At 50.4% G+C, this 17,112-nt stretch overlaps 1 protein-coding gene and 1 pseudogene across 4 annotated transcripts in view; both read left to right on the forward strand.

Moving 5' to 3' along the window:
- Window positions 1-17,112, forward strand: part of LOC101944909 (zinc finger protein 628-like) — a 45,657-nt gene that overhangs the window by 16,360 nt on the left and 12,185 nt on the right. For 3 of the 4 annotated variants that reach the window (XM_024107067.3, XM_065574146.1, XM_065574147.1), the window contains exons 2-4: window positions 2,725-2,814; window positions 3,240-3,428; window positions 10,862-10,990. In XM_024107067.3, the coding sequence (XP_023962835.2) occupies window positions 2,736-2,814; window positions 3,240-3,428; window positions 10,862-10,990 (397 nt within the window). In that variant the 5' untranslated portion in view covers window positions 2,725-2,735. Of the gene's footprint in view, window positions 1-2,194; window positions 2,219-2,724; window positions 2,815-3,239; window positions 3,429-10,861; window positions 10,991-17,112 lie in introns of those variants that run through there. The other variant, XM_042843401.2, reaches the window with a different exon arrangement.
- LOC135976778 (sphingosine 1-phosphate receptor 3-like) lies at window positions 7,188-10,852 on the forward strand (annotated as a pseudogene).

The following is a 17,112-nucleotide window of genomic DNA, read 5'->3' on the forward strand; positions in this document are numbered from 1 at the left end:
CTCGTAGGTTATTGGGACATAACATGAACTTTCACTCGCTTCTCACAGTTGAGCTCACAGGATAAATGTGTAGGCCCAGTTATTATAACAGGTGGATCAGGGCATGGCTGGAGCATACCACACTGCTCTCACTTACACTAGGAGTAGGGCCGGCCACTGCGTAGTCCCAGAATAAAGAAGCGTAAAGGTGGTCTAAAGCCCATGATCCCCCTCCAGCCCTACCCCAAGTGCAGAATGGAGTAACTGAGAACTGGGCCCAACCACTCTGCTGATTACGCTGGCTGGGGGGGGGGGGGGGGGGGTGAGGGAAGGGGGGAATATTAGAGCAGAGGACCTGCAGTGTTCTCAGGCCAAGAGACTGCCCTGACTTCTATGTGGGCATCTTTGCAGATCTCTGACCCAGCCTTGAATGTTATCTTGGAGGCTTAGGCCTTATCTACACAGGTCAGAGAAACTTCAGGGCATAGCTATAGCAGGGTAACTATTACTGATCTGCTACGGCGCTCTAAGAATAGCTCCCTGTGTGGACACTGTACAGAAATAAGTGACTTTGTTCCAGAAAAATTGCTCCACTTTGGAGTACCAGTCGATCTCTCTATGTAGACAATCCCTTAAAGACTTGAAAGCTTGTAAACAAAACTGCCAGAAAATCCCAGGCTGTCTCCATTTCCCCTGTTTATTGCTTGGCCTCTCAGGCTGGGCTGCAGCATACCAAGGGGGAGATGAGTATCTGGGGTCTGCAGTCTTCCGGATGCTTTGCCACAGCTCGCAGCAGGGCTAGTGATGCAAACAGGGCCCAGGCCCAGCGTGTGCTGCTGTCGAAAGGCAGCTTGAATCCAGGCAGTTCTGACCCCCACACCCCCCAAATACAGATTGATCCACCCCATGAATGGTCTCCTTTCGCAGACTTGGCACAGAATTCTGCAACGGAGTCAGGCTAAGTGACCTGGACCTGCCTCTCCCTGCTGCCTGGGGAGATGCTGGAGCTGGACTCTCCTTGACTGAACAGGTGGCAGGTGGTGGAGTGTTCTTTGGGCAGGGCCTGGGCTGTGGAACAAGCTTCCACCCGGCTGCCCACCAGGGCTCTCTGCGGGGACCATGTGCACAGACAGCCAGAAAAGTTGAGGCCTGCTGGGGCTGGAGGTTGAGTGGGGAAAACCCTGCCTGCTGGACCTTAGGGTGGAGTTCTTCTGCGGCTTTGTGCTTCAAATGGTGTCCAAGAGCAGATGGTGCCTTCCTAATGTCATTCTAGATAGCAATAAGTAAATAGTGAAAGGCAGCATGGTCCAGGGGATAGAGCCTGGACTGGAAGCCAGGACTCCTGGGTTCTCTGGTGCTGCCCATGTCCTTACAGCAAGTCACAGGCAAGTTACCACTTGGTGCCTTAGTTTCCCTGCCTGCAAAATGGAGGCTAATGATCTTCACTCAGCTTTGCAAAATACTTCAGGATCCTCAGATGAGGTATGAACTTCAACCCTTGGATCAGCTGGCCTAGAGGTGTGATGTTTTAAAGGCTCCAGAGGAAGGAGAACACAAGACTGGGTGTCTTTTTCAGAAAGATCTGCTCTAGCTCAGCCACTATAGGCCGGAGGCAGGAATCCCTAGGTGAGGAGCTCTGGCCTGTGTTATACAGGAGGTCAGACTAGATGCTCACAACCGTCCCTTCTGGCCTTAAAATCTGTGAACCTCTAAGTGTGAGCCCAGTCTGCCCTGCACTGGCCACTGGGGAAGGGCCAGCTTGGCCTTGATGGGGCTGCTCCAGCTCTGAATTCTAACTGCACCGCCCCTGCCCTCCTGAGACTCTGCCCGACAGGGGTTCAGCTGTAAGCCACGGGGAGTGGATGGTGAATGCAGCTAGACTGGCTCAGCAGGAGCCTCTGTCCATACAGCCCGCAGCCCCAGGCTCTCCAGATAGTTTTTGCCGGCTCAGCTCGCTGTGCCATACCGCCTAGCCCTAGCTATTCGAGTGTGGGGGATGGGCAGGGGATTAGGCTTGGTGAAGCAGGGTAGTGTACTCTTTACTTTCTGAAAACCAGGCCCCCACCCTCCAGTAGCTGCTCTCCTCCCCCCGCCCCTCCCTGCTTGCTAATGTCCCCCTCCCCCTTTCTTCTCATTCAATCCTCTCCACCCACCCCCTGGCCCCAGCCCCGCGGGCTCCTCTCTGCTGGGAGCTGCAGCCTGACATAGAGCCTGCTGCCTTCCTGCCCATGAGATGCAGGTAGGAGGCAGCCCCGGATGAGCTGATGACCCAACACCTTCCCCTGGGGTAACAGGACTTTTGGTGTCTGGTCAGTTCCACTGACTGGACACTGCTAGATCCAAAACCTGGCAACCCTAGAACAGGGTCAGGTTTGCTATTGACTTGTCAGGTATTTACATAATGAGGTTAATGAGCAAGGAGCTCCATTCCACAGCAGTGCTTCCATGCTGGCTCGGAGCCCTAAGGAGAGACCTCCAAGGCTGGTTCCAGACAACACACAGGCCTATGGGCCTGCCTATTCAGAGTCTGTAGGGGGCTGGCTGCTGTGGCACAAGGGCAGACAGAAGACTCTTGTAAGGAAAACAGCAGCATCCTTGAGAATACACTGGGACCTGGAGGCAAAGGGAATTAGCGCCCATTGGAAACCTCAGCCGTGCTCCATAGTGGCTCTTGCATTCTGGAGCCGTGCGTATTGCCCATTGCTGGGAAGCAGCCTCCCTCAGAATAACGTTTTGCTGTTACAGCTTTGAGATCCATGCTCAGAAATCAACCATCCAGACATCTGCAGAGCGCCCGAGACGGGACAATGGAGGCTGCCAGCCTGCCAAATGAAGGTAATGCCTTTTATCTTTTGAGAACAAAGCATGGAAGAGCAGCATGTCCTAGTGGATAGAGCAGGTAGTTGGGCATCTGAGTTCTAGGACTGACTCTGCCCAGACCCATTGCGTGACTGCGGTCAAGTCACTTCCCCACCTTCTGCCTCAGTTTCTCCTAAGCTTTCTTCTAGCCAGGGCAGTGTGTCCCTAGTGAACCCCTCAAATCCGGGCCATGCCACATTCTCCAGCATTATGTTAGATTGGCTTCTGGAGTGACTGAGACGGGGAGGAGCTGCAGTGGTGAGCAGGAAGGGGTCAGGGCGGGGGGGGGTGTGATAGGAGGGGAAGTGGGGGGTGGCGGTCCTCTGTGCCAATGAAGGAACAGAAGCCAGTAATGACGTGACACCTTGCAGCACCATGATTCTCCTCGTCTCTGCCAACAGGCCGGTTTGCCCCAGGCTCCTTCCTGGAGAAGCTGAACTCCCTGGTGAAAGGAATCGGCTGCCCCAGTCCCGATGTGGGGAGGGCCCCGCGCAAAGCCTTTGACAAGAGATGGGCGAGTCTACCACATCCAGCCCCTCCCCCTGCCAAGGTGCCGGTGACCAGATCCCCTCCATCATCTTGCTCCAACGGTAAAAAAACATCACCTGGGGCATGGTGCGCATTGGGCTATCACCACCCATCTGGGTGGAGCACCAGGAACAGATAACAAGGGGTCTGAACCACCTTTATCCCAGGGAAAACAACTGCCCAGCATGCGGGACCATGAAGAGTGGGCCATGGGCCTCGTTGCAGAGCTACTGGAATGAGCCCTGGCAGAGGCACTGAGAACCTTCTCGTGGTGTGCACCGTCCGTCCCTGCTGCAGCTGTTGTCCACTGAGTCTGTGCCATGCTCAGCCGCCACCCCCCAGCCTGGCCGGCTCAGTGTCATGCCCCATCCCTATGCCTCTCACACTTTTTGCCCTGCTGCATGGGGCCAGGGTGGTATGCTCCTGAGACAGCCGTGGCCCCATGGCAGTGGTGAGGAGGAGCAGTGTTTGCTGCCCCACTGGCTGGTGTGCCCACTCAGGTTTGGCCCTACAGGCCTTCTGTCTTGGGGGCGGGGCAGTGAGGCCAAACCTGAGTGGACAGTGCTGCTGCGCGGCAGAACGTGTGCCTGGCTGTGCGGGAGAGATCTATCTCCCGACAAACTGGGCCGTGCCCACTTCCCCTCACCATGGCCACCCCCCTCAGTCCTGCAGCTCAGTCAGTGCATGGCCTCTCATCTGAGAGCACCCTCAGGTGGGACAGGTGTGGGGCGGGAGGCTGAGATGCCAACACTTTGCCGCTGCAGCTGTTTGTTCCTGTTTGGGGACGTGCTGAGATGGGAGCCGGGCAGGACTCGGCTGAGGCTGGGCAGGCCAACATCTCTCCTGTGTGCCTCGAACCAGAGCTCTGCCTCGGCCCTGACATGGCTTAGCCTCCTCCCAGATGTGACCCAGTCCTGAGTGGCCAGCAGGAAAAGTTCATCTGCCTTATTGGGAGTAATATCCTTAACCTCTATTAACAATCACCAAAACAGAATACACACGCAATGCATACAATGCTCACCACTCCCAGTAAGGGTTGCCAACCCTCCAGGAGTGCCCTGGAGTCTCCAGGAATTACAGATTAATTGGAGATTGTCATGTGATGAAACCTCCAGGAATACCTCCAACCAAAATTGGCAACTCTAAAGAGCCTTCCAGACAGGACCTATAGTTCCAGTGTGGGAAGGGGTTACTGGGATCATTTCTTCAACATCCACCCTAAAGAAGCAAACAAAAGGCCCTGCCTAGGGTGACCAGATAGCAAGTGTAAAAATCAGGACGGGGGTGGTGGGTAATAGGAGCCCATATATTTTTTTTTTTTTAAAAAGCCCCAAATATCGGAACTGTCTCTCTAAAATTGGGATATCTGGTCACCCTAGCCCTGCCCAACTTGTGTTTTCCTTCGCTGGTTCCGTTTAGAGAATGGCAGTCTCTTCTCCCCACTCTGTCTTCTTCCTCCTTCCCCCTCCATCTGGTTTGACAGATCAGGCTTCATCAGCAACTTTATCCCTTAACTCTTCTTGATCTCTGTTATGTCTCCCTCCCAGCAGGGGAGCCCCTTAGCCACAATGATTAAAGCAAGGCTGGCCTCAGAGGAAATGCAAACCAGGGCTTCCCCCCAGCGATTGATCAGCACCAGGATCAAAGCCCTGCTAGGGAGGATTCTGCTGCAGGAGTTGCTGGGGATGTTTTTTTAAGGAGACAAATGAGCCTATGGCAGAGACAGAGCAGTTCTGGCTTCTCGCCCTTCGCTCTCTTAGCTCTTTGCTTTCAAACCTGACAAGCGGGTTTGGGTCTCCGTGTTTTTTGGGGTGATGTACAACGTCGGGGGTGGGGGTGCTGCTGATTAGCTGTGCATGTTTGTAAATGCCAACTCCATGGGGCTCCCTAAACTCCCCTGCCCTGGCAGCTTGTGCCAGATCAGAAATCCCATCTCGGTCCCAACACTAGTGTAAACTAATTAATGTGAAAGAAGTGATCATGCTTTTTACCAAAGATGATGATTCGATTTCTTCCTAACTTTTTTAAAAAGCTTAAATTCTGTTAAACATCATCACACCACGTAAAGTTTTAACAAATAAACGTGTAAGTTTAACGTGAAAAAACAGGGCCTTGATAAATGCTTTGTAGCACTCACGCTCAAGTTTGTGTCTTGGGGATATTTTGTAGAAATACCCCAGTCTTTAAAAAAAAAAAAAAAACCATAAATAAATAGCATTAGCTTGCTTTTTAAAGTTTTGCCTAAATGAATTGCCCAGCATTCAAAGACAATCCCAAACAAACCGATATTGCTCTAAAAACTTATTACTTGTAAACTGTAAAGAAAGCTTTACATTCCTTTAGCATTACATGATACAAAACACACATGCAGCCTAATTTAAGAGAAATTAGTTCAAACTAGCCTGCGTCAAAGAGATCATAACACTTTTTAACACTTTTTATTATTTCTTTCTGACTTTTAAAAAAATCTAAATTCTGTTAAACATAATTGCTCCGAGTAAAGTTTTAACAAATAAACGTTTAGAAGTTTAACCTGGAAACAGTGGGCACTGATAAATGCTTTGTAGCTGTCACACGTGCTTTTAAAGATAACACAAGAAAACAGAACATTGATAAATGGAAGTGAAGCAGCTTTGTAGCACACGCTCTCTCTCTCTCTCTCACACTCACAAACTTGAAAAGATAAAATAACCAAAATCCATGTCATGGGGATATTTTGTAGTGGTCTAGTAAAATAATGACTGTTTATACAGGGCTAGCATTTGTAAATTGTGGAGAAGCAAAGCCTTTATTCGCACCATTTTTTCCTTAATAATAGAGACATGGCCTATCTGAAGAAACATATCCCCACAAGCCGCCACCTCCTCTCTTCTAAAAGAATTGTTAGCGTTTGCAGCAAAATAATTTTTAATCACAGGATTAAAAATAAATAAAATTAGCTTTTAAACATTTTATTTCCATTTTCTGTTATCCCAACTTTTAAAAAATAATGTCAACATGTTTTTTTAGATTGGATTTATCTGCTACAGCTTAAAGAGATGCCAAGAACAGGAAATTGTTTACTTCATTTCCATAACTAAATAATTATTTTGCAGCAGAGAGACATCCCTATGACACACCTTAAATAATACCCTAGCAACAACTACATTGTTTTGTTTTTGTCTAGCATCACGTTTAAGGGGCCTTAAAGAATTATTTTTCTTTTTTTATATAACACCTTACGTTACACCTTAACCCTAGATGCTTTACACAGTTAAATAATTCAAGACAGTAGATGAGAGCCCTGGGCAATTACTGAAAACAGAGGTGTTAGGATGACTAAAAGCCTACTGCAGAGGGCCTGGGGGAAAATTAAAGGGCACCGCTTTTAAGGAAGAGGGCATGATTTGAGGAGGTATATAGAAAATGGGGAGATGAGTGGTTCAGGGTTATTTTGTGATGGCCCAAATGCCCTACTGCCTATATTTCTAACACTCACATAAGTACATGGGGTCCTGTGCAACCTACTTCCCTTTTGACAACAACCACCTCTCCATATCCTACTATGACCCAGACAGAAATCCCTCTTACATGGGGCAGGAGGGCAATGGACTCTTAAACAATTGGCTGTATACTACTGGCTAAGAAACTATTGCGCAGCTGTTGTATGAAAGAGGATGAGCCGTTCAGACCTATTGAAGATGGAAGAGTCCAATTTCAGCCCTCAAGGAAGGGAAGAGGCTGGCTCTCTGATAGTGCTACATTATAATCCTACAGGAAAACTTATTCTAGGAGAAAAAGCAACTGATCACATAGACTGAACAAATGTTGCATGTCTGCTCATATGTAGTTTCATAGTCCTAGAGAACTTGATGGTGTTGGTTGCCCTATGGAAAAATAACAAATTGCACAACTGTATGTACTGATTGGTTGGCAGTCTAACTCTCTGTGATCTGTTAATTGACACAGTTTACTAAGTAACATTCTTATGTCTGCAAGGAAAACTCCAAGATGGTTTATTAGGAAAGGCAGTATGTTTGTCGCCCTAAGAGCTGCCACTTTTAGTTTGTTAGACACAGCCATTGAGAGACATTTGACTGTGGTTAAGGAGGCCGTACGAGGCAAATAAAAAGTACAGGGTGGTCTTATCCGACCATGTTGGTTTATCTCAGTTTCCCTGGTACGTTAGAAACCCTCAACAGGAAATGTATCAACAACTTACCAGACTGCTCAACAGTTTTTTGCCTCTTTATTCCATAAGTGTCTTTATAACCATTCTGGTGACAGTTGTTATGCTTTGTGTGGATATTTACATACTAATAACTCAGAGATCTGTGTAGGGCATTTCTGATTGTAATTGGTGGATTCATCGCCTGTTGGCCTCCATGGTTTGTTCTGTTGCTCACAGATGTAGCCTGCAAAGTAAAAGTGTGCCATTTTATACAAGGCTGACTGGTTCGTTGCCTTGGCCCTCGTTAATTCTGCATTGAATCTCAGCATTTACACTACGGCCAGAAGAAAACGTGGCAGGTTTTCTGTCACCTTGTTTGTGGGTGTCTAGTGAAGACCGGCCTGACCGTGATCTGTGTTGGACCATAGGGGCAATGTAAGTCTGTGGCTCATGCACTTAAATCTTAGGGAAAAACGTTAGCCATGTTTTAAATTTTGAGTACCTGTTTATCCCATAACTTGTTTGGGTTTTAATTCTGTAACAGAACTGGCTCAGAAAAGTATAAGATTTATAAATAATACGAAACCAACGGAGCAACAGCCCCATCTTCCTATTCCCTTAAACAGAAAGTCCTCCTTACTTAGAAAGGGAGACAATAGACTTTTGAAAAGTTAGCCCTAAACTATTGACTAAGAAAGTATTGCACAAGCGTTGTATAAAAGAGGATGAGGCATTCTAGCAGGACGGAAGTGCCTTGAATCAAGCCTTGCCAACACCAGCAGTCCAAGTGTCTCATGAAGGGACCTAGGTGAGGGTTACTAAGATTGTCTGTCACATGAGAAGGGTCAGGGGTCACTGACTCCAGGGCTTCCTCTTGCATCTTCCTTTTCTTTGAAAATCAAATGCAAATAAAACATAATCTCAGCCAAACACAGAGGAGTCCAGCCAGCTACTAACTCTCGCGAAGGGGATGGTGCCTGAGTAGGTAGGTCAGGATCAGGCAATGTCAGGGATTGTACTGCCACTCATCACGTAGCATGTGGGCACCTCCCATGTAATATCGATTAACAATTGAACTCCTTGGAGTCTTTGGTTCTGCTCCCTTTGGGGGTAAAAGCTCATCTTATGGTGGGTTTGGTTGGTTTTTATTCTAGGGGGGCAGGAGGGTTATGAATGTTGCTCCAGTAACAGGCTTTGTCAGAGGGCAAGGCTCTCTGTATCCCTAAAGTTGTTCTGAGTCTAGATTCAGCTTGTGGTTCAGGAAGGCCGTTCCATAGCTGGATCCCTTGGTCCTTGGCTCTTATACTATCCCGGGAGGATTATTTTTGCTATTATTGAACATCTGTCAGTAGTGACTGCAGCATTGCCAACTTGTGTGACTTTATCATGAGTCAGACCATAGTTAGTGCCTGTCTTTAAGCCCCAGCTCCTGGAGTCACATGAATATGTAAGAATGCATTGGCCTGCTAAACCCAGGGTTGTGAGTTCAATTCCTGAGGGGGCCATTTAGGGATTTGGGGCAAAAATCTGTCTGGGGATTAGTCCTGCTTTGAACAGGGGGTTGGACTAGATGACCTCCTGAGGTCCCTTCCAACCCTGATATTCTATGAATCTCAGCTTTGGCTGGTCTATAAAAAGCAAGTTTCTAGCCATTATGATGGCAGGGAAAAGTTTGAAAATGTGACCTCAGTGTAACCTTTTAGGCTCAGAAACCAGAAGGCAAATAAAAAGAACCCAAAATGTGTGCATGTATTTTTTTTTTTTTTTTTAATATCTTGTGGGTTTTAAACCCAACTGATGATTTTTCAGTGCTCCTGGCAGGTGACGCTGCTGCTGTGTCTGAACCGCCCTGCCTTTCTGCTAACGTGGCATTCCCCAAACAGCTCCTGCCGCGGGCTGCCTGGCTGCCGAGGCAGCTCTGGTGCATTGTCATTGCCGGTAACTGGAGGGGCAGGTTGTGCTACTGGGACAATTGGGATGGCCCAAAATACAGAGCCAATGTCCTCTTCGGTTGTGCTTAGATGCCTTCTGTGTCCCTCCTGTAGGGCTGACCTCAGGCCTTGTGTGGTCTTGATGCTGTAGCAGGTACCTGTCAGCTGCCTGAAATCTAACCTCCTCCCCCACTCGCAGTTTAGATTGCTGGGCATTCTTGTTTTTCCGGTTCCAGATTCCAGCTCATAGCTCTTGACTTAACTACTTCAGGGTGAACTGTCTTTGGCTCAAGTCATTTGCTGGACGTTGACACTAAGGCCTTTGGCCCATGAATCTCCGAGCTGGGGAGGCTAATACAGCGCTGCGAGTTTAACAGCGTCAGTAGAGAAGCCACTGGGTATGTCTATGCTGCAATTAAACACCCGCAGCTGGCCCACGTGAGATGACTCAAGCTTATGGGACTGTAAAATCGCGGTGTAGAGATCGGGACTCCAGCTGCAGTCTGGGCTCTGGGACCTTCCCCACTCACAGGGTCCCAGAGCTCAGGCTCCAGCCCGAGCCCAAATGCCTACACTGTAGGCTGACAGCCCCACAAGCCCGAGTCAGCCGACACGGGCCAGCCGTGGGTGTTTAATTGCAGTGTAGACGTGTCCGCTGGGGGAGGGGAGGAGGGGTATTTATTTTTAAATCAATGTCTTTTCTATTTATGGCTATTTTTACAAACTTTTCTGCCGACCCGTTTGACTGAACATACTAAGGGCATGACATGGTGGGTCTGAACTGACACACCACAGAGTGGGGCTGAACTGGCCTGGCACAGAACAACCTGAAATGAGCCACTCCTGAATTGTGGGCGGCAGCTGCTGCTGTTTGTATTGTGGCAGTGCCTAGGAACCGCAGCCGGGGACCAGCACCCCATTGCACAAACACAGACCAGAGACGGTCCTTGCCCTCATGAATTCATTGCTAATCCCATGGTGAGCAAACTGCCTTACCGCGTGCTGGCACAGTGCTCCAAGATGGGTTGTGCCAACAGCTCAACTTAAAACGAATGTGGTAGCCGCGGCGCACTAAGGAGAGGTGGTCTTTGCAGCACCAAGGGCAATGAGGAATTTCTTCTCCATCTGTGTGTTTCTTGCACTGGTGACCAGTTTCATGCTTGGATGCTTTATCTTTGCTGACGTGGTGACATGAGGAGGGTGAGACCCGCTGGTTTGTGGTGGCCGCTATCACTTCCCTGGGTGCAGTGGGGGCTCGGGTCAGCCCTGCAGTGGGATGGTGTGCTATGTCTCTGTTTCGAAGTGACTCTGATCAATTTTCAGTCAGTGCTCATGGCAGGGCCGCTGTGAAATTCTGTTATGCCCCACAAGCTGGCGTGTGATTTACAGCTGCTGCTGTTTCAATTTCCCACAGGACTCCCTGCTGTTGTACCGCTGCCTGTGAGCGCTCGGCGAGAGCCTGTCACCAAACTGGTCGCTGAGGCTAGCGTCTCGTCCGCGCGGGGAAGCAGGACAGCCGCCTGCCCCCCACTTGCTCCTGCAGGTAGGAGAATCACTGCTGTTAGAAGTGATCAATACCCACTTCCCTTCCTCCACAGGAGCCCCCACGGAGGGGATGGGTTCCCCTAAAATAACATTTCACTCCTTGTATACCAGTGAACTCCGGCTCAAAGGGGGGGAGTTTATTACAGGACTGATCCCACTGTGCAAATTCTTTGTTGCATTTTTGTCAGTGTCAACAGTTAAACCAAACTGGCCAGTTTCCCTTTCGTCTCTGCTCCGTGTCTGCCTTCAGGTTCTCATCCCAATGGCGGGATGTTTATTATTTCTGTGTAGAATTGTAGAGCTCAGAGACCCCACCTGAGATCAGGGCCCCATTCTGCTACGTGCTGTGTGTACTTAAAACAAGGGTACAGCGCTTGCCCCGAGTAGCTCGCAGTTGAAGATGAGACGCAGGGTGGAGATGGAGGCCGGGGGTTGGGGTGGGGGGTGAGAGGGCATGCCCGAGGGCTTGCAGCAGGTCCATGGCACATCTGGGAATAGAACCCGAGTCCTCATCTGCTTTGGGCTGCAAACCCTGGCTTGAGCGTGGGAAGGGGAGAAAAGTTTAAATCCAAACAAAGCAACTGTGTATTTGGCAGTTTGGCCCACGCGTTTTGGCCCTGGTGAGTCTCGTTCAGCACTGCCAGCTGTGCTGTAGTAGTTTAATAGCCCCGGTACAGAACCACTGGGTATGTCTGTGTGGCAATTAAACACCCTTCGCTGTTGGCTTTGCTGCGTGTCCGAGCTCCAGCAGTTTGCCAGGCAGCCCCACAAAGAGCAAGTGCAGCCAACGCTGGAGCAGGGGTGCGCGCCTTGGAGCAGGTTTCCTGGGACTAGCTGAGGTCCATGCAGTGTTGTCTTTTCTTCTCCTTCTCTGCGTGCGGAACTGTTTCCTCTCCCTCCCCAGGCTGTCCACTCCATTCACTCTGCTTCCTCCTGGGGCCAGGGGAGAGTCTGGCCTTAGAGCTAGGCTTACCCTGAGTGTTTCTGGGACTCGCTCGCCATTGCTCTAGCACCCATGGGAGTCCTGTTGCCGTCCCCCGTCCCCACTGACACCTGGCAGCGCCCTGACTCTCATGAAAATAAATAAATTAATGGAGAGATCCTATCTCCTAGAACTGGAAGGGACCTTGAAGGGTCATCGAGTCCAGCCCCCTGCCTTCACTAGCAGGACCAAGTACTGATTTTGCCCCAGATCCCTAAGTGGCCCCCTCAAGGATTGAACTCACAACCCTGGGTTTAGTAGGGGGCAATGCTCAAACCACTGAACTATCCCTCCCCACCCTGAGTACCCCGGGATCTTCAATGAGCACAAGTGCCCGGGATTTAGCTCTGATGTCTTGACAGCAGCACAGCGCCTGCTCCAGTCGTCATGCCGGCGGATTGGTGCAGGAGCCCCGGTGAAGGCCTAGGTTGTAGCCTTGCTATAACCATGCTGTGACTGCGTCCCCTCGCAGTGTGTGCTGCACGGTCAGTCCAGTGTTTCAGCTTGATTAGAGGCCGTGCTGAGGTCTCCCCTCCACACCGTGCTTTAGCTGTGGACTTAGCTAGGGCCTGACCACATGCAGCACAAGGAATAGGAACTGACCCTCCTGAAATGGGGACAGGGCCGTGATCAGAGTTGGGTGTGGGAGCCAGGACTCCTGGGTTCTATTTGTAGCTCTGCCGCTGGCTCTCTGTGTGGCCTTGGGCAAGTCACTGACCCTCTCTGTGCCTTAGTTTATCAGGGTTGTCCAAGGGTGGAGAAGGGGGGGGTCGTGATCTTTCCCTGAGGCCGAATCAGTGACCTCGTCCAGACCAAGACGTGGAAGGTGCTAGGTGACACGTGTTAGTTAACACCTGCCATGTCCTCGTCTGGATAAAGGCCTGAGATGAAAGCCCTTGCTCCTTCTCCCCCATGCTGGGGGCCAGGGTACCCCTCCCCCCCGGGGCCCTGCCCCCAGCGTGTCTCGTCTCACACATGCAATGGGACTCTGTTGCCCCCGGGCTCGGCCAGGGTTGTTGCTGTGCTGGGCTCCCCAGCAGAGGGAGCAGCAAGCGGCTCCCTGGCCACACCCATTACATGGCAGCTCCAGCCCTGGGAAAGGTAAGGCAGGGGAGCTGAGAGGTGCCTGCTCAATCCAACCCCATCTGCTCTTCATGTTGGCCGTCCGGGTGGGATGCGGCATCTGGGGAGGGAGCGAGGGGAGACCCCGCCCCTGTGTGTGTGGAGCCATGGGGTGGGGGGGAGAGTCCAGAAATGGGCTGTCAGGGGGGCCAGGCTTCTGACCCCATTGCCCTCTGGGGGGATGTGAACAAAGATGGGGTTGAGCCCCAGTGCTGAAATCCAGGCTGCCCTGATGTGTGGGGCCATGTCCCATCCAGCAACCCACTGCGCTGCTGCCCCTCCTCCCACTGCTCTTTCTCGGGGTGGGAGTGGCTGGAAGGCTCTGCTCTTTTCTGGCATAAAGGGGTGTTTCCCAGTCCCATCTCTCATCGTTTAAATGGACTGTTTTAGATGTCAAGGCAGCCCAGTGCGATCAGGCAGTTTCACTCAGTGCCATCAGTGTCACTGGGCCTCCATGTGGATCAGCTACAGGCATCAGGAAAGAGCTGAGAGTGGAATTTTTCCCTAGGCTGTAACAAAGCTGCTGGTTCAGGGGACGGTCTTCTCATCTTTAGGCCCCAATCTTGCATTCGTATCAGCACGGTCAGCCTTCTGCGTCCCCAGAGCCTTAGGATCGGTGTTGCGTTCAGTGCAAGCCCCGTGCCCAGTTTTAGCACAGTAACAAAGGGCATCTAGTTAATTCTCTTAAACCTTATCAACCCAGAACCTTTCAGCTGTGAAAAGTAATGCACTGTCAGCGCAAAGGGGATTAAACTGTCTTGCAGTTAGGGATTTAAGGGCCTGATCCTGATCTCATTGAAGTTGGGGGGAGTGAAATCCGCTGTTAGCGTGGTGATGGGAGGGAAATGCTCCAGGAGCTGGAAAGTCTGTTCTGCGTATTCTGAGAAGCCTCCGCTGAGATCAGGGCCATGTTGATTTTTGAACAGTGCGAACAATGTCGCACATATTAAATGGATTAAAAACTGGTTAAGGATAGCTCTCAAAGTTAATGGGGGATCATCCTCCAGTGAGATCTCTTCTAATAGGGTCCTACAGGGATCAGTAAGGGGTCAGTGCTGTTCAGTATCTTGAACAGCGATCTGGAAGAAAGCATAAAATCTTAGCTGGGAAAATTTGCAGATGCCACCAGTCCACTGCTTCATTGTGAATAATGCCACGTCTGTTACACAGAGCAAGCTGGGCCAGTTGTCAAGGGGACAGCGTGCTCGTGTTTTAACTCTGCCAGAGTGTGGGTCACATGTCTAAAATGGGGAGCTGTGTCCTGGAATGTGGGACACTAGAAAGGACTGAGGGGTCGTGGCAGAAGGAATCCGACTGAACATGAGTTCGCAGGGTGATGCTTTAGCTCAGAGGGCAGACCCGATCCTCAGGTGTGTAAGGGAGCTATTGGATGGGAGTAGAGAGATGCTGTCGCCTCGGTATAGGTCATACGCTAGTGAGGCCATTACCGGTTGCTGGGTTTAGTTCTGGTGTCCACGCTGCCACAAGACTGCTAACAAATTAGAAAGGGTTCAGGAAAGTGCTACAGGAACTATTCAAGGATTGGAAAACCTGCCTGAGAGACAAAGGAAACTTGATCCATTTAGCCAGGTTTCAGAGTAACAGCCGTGTTAGTCTGTATCCGCAAAAAGAAGAACAGGAGTACTTGTGGCACCTTAGAGACTAACAAATTTATTAGAGCATAAGCTTTCGTGGACTACAGCCCACTTCTTCGGATGCAGTGGGCTGTAGTCCACGAAAGCTTATGCTCTAATAAATTTGTTAGTCTCTAAGGTGCCACAAGTACTCCTGTTCTTCTTTTTGTTGATCCATTTAGTTTATCGAAGAGTAAGTTAAGAGGTGACTTGATCATGGTTTCCAAGAACCTACGTTGGTACTTCTCCACCTGCAGGGCTCTTAAAGGCAGAATAAGATGCAGTGGCTGGAAGCTGAAGCTAGCTAAATTCAGACTAGAAATAAGGTGCAGATTGTTGACCACTGGAACTGGGGGGGGTGTGGTGCGTTCCCCAGCAGTTGGAGTCTTTACATTGAGATTGGGGGTCTCTTAAAACACATGCTCTGGCTCAAACACAAGTGCTGGGCCTGCCGCAGGAATTGCTGGGTGAGATATGCAAACTAGACACAATCAACTCAGGATTAAATAAGGACTGGGAATGGCTGAGCCATTACAAACATTGAATCTATCTCCCCTTGTAAGTATTCTCACACTTGCTTCTTATCAAACTGTCTGTACTGAGCTACCTTGATTATCACTTCAAAAGTTTTTTTCTCTTACTTAATTGGCCTCTCAGACTTGGTAAGACAACTCCCACCTGTTCATGCTCTCTGTATGTGTGTATATATTTCTCCTCAATATATGTTTCACTCTATATGCATCCGAAGAAGTGGGCTGTAGTCCACGAAAGCTTATGCTCTAATAAATTTGTTAGTCTCTAAGGTGCCACAAGTACTCCTGTTCTTTTTGAGGATACAGACTAACACGGCTGCTACCCTGAAACCATTCTCCGGCCTGTGATGCAGGACATCAGACTAGATCAATGTTTCTCAAATGCAGCCACAATGGCCGCATGCGGCCACCAGAGGCTTTTCTTGGGGCCACAGCCTCCTGGGTGGTGATTGGGGGGAGGGGCAAAGCAACCGCCCCTCCCCAGGGCCTCCAGCAGGGGCTGGTCCTTGCCCCCTTCTGGAGCCACAAACGCTGTAGGAGCAGGTGACCAGTGTGAGTTCCCCACCTTCCTGGGAGTGGTGGGGCTCCGGCTTTGGCCCTGGGGTGATGGGCGGAAGGTTCTGGCGTGTGGCGATGGACTTCATCCCCCAGCCTCAGGGCTTCAGGCTCCAGCCCTGGGCTCACCCCCCCTTGCCCCTGGCCCTCCCCCACCCTCTCCATCTAGGGCTTAATTTGTCCCCCAGCTTGCTGGAGCTGAGTAAGTTTGCTGTGAAAAGTGATTTTAATAAATATACAAATATCACTTTTCACAGGAGCGGATTTACTAGCTAGCACGTCTAAAAAACAAAATCAACCAAAAAAATCAAAACATGCAAAGCACTTTATTTGTGTTTCTGTTCTGTTTGGGTCCAGTAAAGAATAGCGACAACTCTACATTACTTTTATTATTGAGTCGGCGGGAAAAAACCCTACATAAATAAATGACAATGATTTGGGGGGGTGTATGTGCAGATTTACTTGTTTTTCCTAACATTAAGTAATTTAGGGGAAATTGTCAGAGCAGCCACCAGCAAGAGTTGGTGGCCGCACTCTGAGGCCACCAAAAATTTTCTTGTAAGAACCCCTGCACGAGGTGATTATAATGTACCTGTCTGGCCTTAGGTGTGCTTGGGGCTCTGCTCCCCGTAGGTACACTGGCCCTGAGGTTCCTCCCCCCTGAATAGATGGGACAGGGCTGAGCTGTCTCCGGGGTTAGATCCACCAGATCACGCTGCCTCGTGTGTTCTTTGGGTTACCCTCTGGTTGTGGCTGACCTGGAGTACCCTGGAGGGGGAGGGGCTCTCAGCCTTAGCGGATTTCAGTGTGAAGGAGACGTGGCGGGGTTTTGTTGTAGTTGAACTCCAGAGGGAAAATGGCTCCAATATAACAAATCGTGGGGGGGAAGAGGGCTGCTTTCTTGCTAGCGTGGGGCAGAGGGGGCCATGAGAGGCCCCTTCCCCTGCAAAACCTGGGAATGGAGACTTCCCGAGCTGCCCTTCACTAAACGCAGTGCTGGCAGAGGTGGGGGACGTGATGAATTCTCTTCCTGGGGCTCTGTCTGAAAGCTGCTGCTTGGCCCGGCCTTGTTGTGGCAGCTCAGGCTTCGTTTTTCCTCTGCATCGTCAGACACGACCTCGTTCTAGGGGGTACAGGGCAGCGGCCTTAAAATGGCCACCCCCCAAGAGACCCCAGTGCGCACACTGAGCTTGAAGCTCCCAACACTGGGCACCGGCTGGGATCCGCCCTGCCCAGTGCAGATGGCTGAACGAGGCCTTGCGCACTGCTCGCATCCTTGGGTGGGGCCCAGGCC

Source organism: Chrysemys picta, chromosome 20 (assembly GCF_011386835.1).
Source record: "Chrysemys picta bellii isolate R12L10 chromosome 20, ASM1138683v2, whole genome shotgun sequence".
Classification (NCBI taxonomy): Eukaryota; Metazoa; Chordata; order Testudines; family Emydidae; genus Chrysemys; species Chrysemys picta.